Source organism: Myotis brandtii, unplaced genomic scaffold, assembly GCF_000412655.1.
Source record: "Myotis brandtii unplaced genomic scaffold, ASM41265v1 scaffold624, whole genome shotgun sequence".
NCBI classification, from domain to species: domain Eukaryota; kingdom Metazoa; phylum Chordata; class Mammalia; order Chiroptera; family Vespertilionidae; genus Myotis; species Myotis brandtii.
In genome coordinates, this window is record NW_005370385.1 from 1,250,034 (window position 1) to 1,255,757 (window position 5,724).

Consider the following 5,724-nt stretch of genomic DNA (forward strand, 5'->3'; position numbering starts at 1 on the left):
ACCCCCCTCCTGGAGCCCCTGAGAGTCACCCCTGCTGAGCAGCAGCGCTCTCTCCTTTGATCTCAGGGCTGGCCGGCCCCAGCCGGCCGCAGGAGTCATTGTTTTGTGTACACAGCTCATCTCCGCACAGTTTGGGGCTGTACATCTGGTGGCCTCAATGTTGACTGCTCACTCCACAAACACTCTTTGAACCTCTGTGATGTACCAAGAACTTCCATGCCCCCAGAAAGTCTCGGCTGCATGTTCCGCAACCCGACCTTGCCGTCACCCGGGGTGGTCTGGCGCGGAGCACTGTGGTCCACCGGAGGGCGGTTCTGGTCAGAGGTGGTGACACCCGAATGGATCAGGGTGAGCACTGACCCCTGGGGGGGGGACAGCGTGGAGAGGGGCGGGGCGGCATTCAGCAGGATCAGAGGTGGGAAGTGAGGGCGACCTGACGAGAGAGGTGGGGTCAGCCAGGGTTCGAGGCTGTAGGAGCAGAAAGTCAATGGTGGGGCTGGGAGCTGAGGCTGAGCAGCCGGCAGGGGCGGCCGAGGGCTGTCTTCTTTGCCCTCAGGGTAAACCCGTGAGAGAGTGAGTGGGGGGCGGTCAGGGACACACACACACACACACACACACACACACACACACACACGGAAAAGGGGGGCGGAGTGGGCCCTGAGTGTGAGACCCTAACAGCAGGGACAGCGTCAGGCTGGGGTCAGAAAGGAGGCCTTGGGGGGTGGGGGTGGGGGGCTCCCCCTTGCAGTGACCCCCATGAGCGCCAAACTGACTGCAGGCCTGGGCTCGCAGGCTTACACGCGCCGGCCCAGCAAATCTTTTGCCCCAGGCGCTGACCTGGCAGGGCGCTGCCCGCTATACCTGGGGGCCGGGCCACCTGGCGCAGCGCTCTGGGAAGGTGAGTGCGACCCCAAAACAAGGCCGCGGCTGGGGGCAGCCGGGATCCCCCACCCCCACCCCCATTGCTCTTTGCACTCGGGATGTTGAGGGCAGGGGCGAGGGTTGGGGGCAAACTGTTGCTTGAGGCGCCCTTTGCATTTGACCAACCCAAGCAATGTTGGCTGAATTTCTTAACAAAAGGGGCGGCCTGGCCTGGCAGCTCCATTGGTTAGAGCATCCTCCCACTACACCAAGGTTGTTGGTTTGATCCCGGGCCAGGGCACATACAAGAACCAACGAATGGTCCTGGCCAGTTTGCTCAGTGGATAGAGCCGTCAGCCTGCGGACTGAAGGGTCCTGGGTTCCATTCCGGTCAAGGGCGCATGCCTGGATTGCAGGCTGGATCCCGGTAGGGGGCGTGCAGGAGGCAGCCATTCAATGATTCTCTCTCATCATTGATGTTTCTATCTCCCTCTCCCTCTCCCTTCCTCTCTGAAATCAATAAAAATATATTTTAAAGAAAAAGAATCTACGAATGAATGCATAAGTGAAATAATGAATCTCTCTCTCTCTCTCTCTCTCTCTCTCTCCCTTCCTCTCTGCTGTGGGAGGTGGGGAGGTCTCCTCCCCAGCCCCTCCGTCACTGGCTCTGGGGCCCCAGCCCACTCCCTCAAGTCAGGAGCAGGGAGGGTTAGGGTCAGACCTGAGAGGGGCCTTGGCTGGGGTGGAGGAGACTTGGCTTGTCCTGCAGCCCCTGGGTCCCACTTCCCTGCTGAGGCTGGTCTGTGTGGCTGCTCTCACCTGAGGCTGGTTCTCTGCAAAATGCTGAGATTTGAGGGACTTGGAATCCTGTGGGTGACCAGCTCCCCCTGAATATCTGGAGGGAGCCCTTGACCCGACCTGTCTGGTACATGAAAGTGGCAAGTTTGGATCTCTACCCCTTCTCTAGCTCCCCATCCTGGCTACTCTGATGTCACCAGGGGCTACATTCAAGGTTTCTGAATCAGTCTGCATGGGCTAGGTTATGCTTCAGTGACAAACAGCCCCAAGACCCCGAGACTCACACCTTCCCGTGAGCCCCTGAGGGAAAGTGAGAGGGGGTGATGGTGCCCTGGCTCTCGAAGCTTCCACACCCACACTCATCCCTGTGGCTGAAGCATGCGCCTCACCTCACTCCAGGGTACAAGAGGAGCAGTGCTTCTGTGGGTGGCAGGTGACGGCACCCAGGTCTACAAGGGGTACGGGCCCCAGGTAAGTAACATCACTTGTACTTTGCCAGGGCCCTTTTAGGAGCACAAACTGGAAACCCAAAGAGTTTCTGGATGGTTGGAATGTTCGGTTCCTGGGCTGAAGGTGAGTTCGGGGGTTGGGGGTCATGTTTAGTCCGGGGACAAGAAGAGCCCGTCAGTGCTGCAGCGCCACAGGACACTGTGCCCGAACGCCGTAGGGTGTGAGGCTCCGGCTCTGACGCGCTGCCACCCAAAGCAGGGCCTGGTGAGCCAAGGGACGGGGATGCTGAGAAGCCCGTCTGGGCCATGAACCCCAGCCAGGCCCTGACTCCGCCGTGGGGTTCAGTCTCTCTGAGGAAGGGACCCGGAACCTGACTTTCTGAACACGGAGTGCTGGCTTAGGATAGTGGGTTATGGGGAAGTGTCAGCTTTTGAAAACATTTCCTTAGATGTTATGTTTTAATAATAAACAAAAATTGAGTTTAAAAAATGCAGTGGGAGTTTGGAAAAAGCCCAATTTCAATGGAGCCCCCAGACAAAGGGGCAATCCCTGCCCCACGCACCTTCTGGAATGTCTGCTCACTGAGCTCCGGGCGGAGGGACGTGCTCTGGGTCTGGCCGGCCCCTCCACCCAGGCGTCCTTCCACCCGCTCAGCAGAAGGCGCAGAGCCCCTGCTGTATGCAGCAGCCTGGGCTTCAGTGGCCCGGCCTCAGGGTCCAGCCCAGGGTGCTGGGTGCCAGGTGTCTGCTCCCAACACTGAACAGAGAGAAGCCTGTGACCTGCGCCCCCTCTTCCTCCCCCCCCCCCCCCCCCCCCCCCGCCTTTCCAGGTCACTCTCTGTGAGGGTAAGCACCTCACGGGGCAGAAGCTGGAGGTCTCGGGGCCTGTGACACCTTCCAGGACCGAGGCTTTGTGAACCGGGTGAACTCCATCCAAGTGGGGAGCAAAGCCTGGGTCAGCCTCACCCACCCCAACTGCCGGGGCCAGCAGTTCGTCCTGGAGCCGCGACCACCCCAATTTCTTCTGGTGGAATGGCCACGACGACCACATGGCTCCTGTCGGCCTGTGGGAATGCAAGTGGCCACTGCACCCCGGGGCGTTGGGCCAGATGACTGAGGCTCAGGCCTGGCCCGACATGGGACAGTAATGAGGGGGCACGGCTCTCCCAGCTTTAAGAGCTGACGGGCCCTACCAGGTTTGGCTCAGTGGATAGAGCGTCAGCCTGTGGACTGAAGGGTCCTGGGTTTGATTCCGGTCAAGGGCACATACCTGGGTTGCGGGCTCGATCCCCAGTGTGGGGCATGCAGGAGGCAGTCAATCAATGATTCTCTCTCATCATTGATGTTCCTATCTCTCTCTCCCTTCCTCTCTGAAATCAATAAAAATATATCTAAAAAATTTTTTAAAGCATGATGTAATTAAAAAAAAAAAAAAAAAAGAGCCCTGACCGGTTTGGCTCAGTGGCTAGAGCGTCGGCCTGCGGACTGAAGGGTCCCCGGTTCGATTCCAGTCAAGGGCATGTACCTTGGTTGCGGGCACATCCCCAGTAGGGGGTATGCAGGAGGCAGCTGATGGATGTTTCTCTCTCATCGATGTTTCTAACTCTCTATCCCTCTCCCTTCCTCTCTGTAAAAAATCAATAATATATATATATAAAAAAAAGAGCTGACAGGGCCATAGCCGTTTAAGCCGGAGGGACAGGCCGCACAGACCCAGCCACTCCCGTGTGCGTGGGATGCTGGGAACCCGGTGGGAGAGCCCTGGCCCTTTTATGCCTGTATTTTCAGGCATGTTTCAGGAAAGCTCTCACATTTCTGATCCCAAAATCTTGCTGAATTTTCAGCTTAAAATGCTGCTGGAAATACTAGAAGTTTGGCTTTGCTACCAGATGGGGGAGCTCGTAGCTGTAAAGCAGTGGTTCTCAACCTTGGCTGCACATTAGAATCACCTGGGAATCTTTTGAAAATCCTGATTTCTGGGCCTCATCCTCCGGAAATTCTGTTTCTTTGTTACTAATGTTGTGGCCCCACCCCATAACAAAGAAACAGAATTTCCGGAGGATGAGGCCCAGAAATCAGGATTTTAAAAAGATTCCCAGGTGATTCTGATGTGCAGCCAAGGTTGAGAACCGCTGCGTAAAGTAAGGCTGCTCTGGGCCTGGTGCGTCCCCCAGGCAGGTCCTCTTGCAAAGAGCATTTTTCAAAACCCTTCGGTGCTCTGAGGCGGAAAAGAGGGTGGGGAAGCTCCATCCCGGACAGTAAGCGTGATTTGGGGGCAGGAGCCCACAGGAGCTGCCATCATAGTGTGTGTAGGTCCTCCCGACTGTGTGTCTAGTTGTCCCCAAGGCGGGATTTGAGGGCTGGGTGTTCCCATTCCTTAGGATTTTCCCAAGTCACAATTCCTAACCGTCCTGCTGTGAGTTCTGGGAGGCCTGGTGGGAAATGGCTGATGCCTGAAACCAGGGTGAGCGGCTTGCAGGGCTGGGGGTGCTGGTGAACATCTGAGGAGCCTGGAGAAGGGGCCTCCTGTCTGGGGTTACCCTCTCTTTTCTTTTCCTTGTCTATGTATATAAAATCCTAAGCTACCGGCCGCCCGGCGGACTGGCTGACCGGCCTACCGGCCAGTAGGCATGACACACACTGACCACCAGGGGGCAGACGCTCAACGCAGGAGCTGCCGAGCAACAGCAACTTTGCAGAGTGCCCTCTCGCACTCTGGGACCCCTGGAGGGATGTTGGACTGCCGGTTTCAGCCCGATCCCCACAAGCCAGGCCAAGGGACCCCACCTGCTGGAGGGACCCGCTCCCTCCGCAGACACCCTTCAAGCCATGGTGCTGCCCCAGGTGCGGCCAGCTGGGGAGGGACCAAGGGAAGTTGGCTCCAGGGTGTGTCTGGCCCATTTCTCCCAGTCCCGCCCCGCCAGCCACCTTCTAATTAATTTCCTTTCAATGTGCACGAATCCATCACCGGGCCTCTAGTTTTTAAATATATTTTTATTGATTTCAGAGAGGAAGGGAGAGGGAGAGAGAGAGATAGAAACATCAATGATGAGAGAGAATCATTGATTGACTGCCTCCTGCACGCCCCCTACTGGGGATTGAGCCTGCAACCCAGGCATGTGCCCTTTACTGGAATGGAACTCGGGACCTTTCAGTCTGCAGGCCCACGCTCTATCCACTGAGCCAACCCGGCCAGGGCATACCCTCTCTTTTCTACGGGCTTGCAAAACCAGCTGGGATCTGGCAGCTGACATTGTGAGAGCAATTTCTCAGGGTTACCACCAGGCCACCGACATAAAGGAATGTACATGGCTGGCCCGGATCTTGCATAATGCGATTTGTATGAGAAACATCTTAGGTATCTTTCGAATGATCTTCTCCTAAGAGCTGCCCTCCGGGCCAGCTGTGCCGCAGACCCAGCCCCCCCACGGCCAGTTGGGCCTCTGTCCTTCGGATCACGGAGATTCTTGGAGGGAGATCTTTGTCCTTGTCTCAGGGACGCAGCAGGCATTCAGCAAGATCTCTGCGTTTGCTTTAGACTTTGGCTTCATGTTTTAACAAAAGGTTCTATTATAGTTTGTAAAATATTATCATTTAAAGGCTTGCTCCAAGGCAG

General features: G+C 56.7%; 1 protein-coding gene across 1 annotated transcript in view; it reads left to right on the plus strand.

Moving 5' to 3' along the window:
* CRYGN (crystallin, gamma N) overlaps positions 1-5,724 on the plus strand; it is an 8,664-nt gene that overhangs the window by 1,569 nt on the left and 1,371 nt on the right. Inside the window, 5 exon segments of the mRNA XM_005880103.1 lie at positions 830-898; positions 2,939-2,984; positions 2,987-3,110; positions 3,112-3,155; positions 3,158-3,186. Of these exon segments, the coding sequence (XP_005880165.1) occupies positions 830-898; positions 2,939-2,984; positions 2,987-3,110; positions 3,112-3,155; positions 3,158-3,186 (312 nt within the window).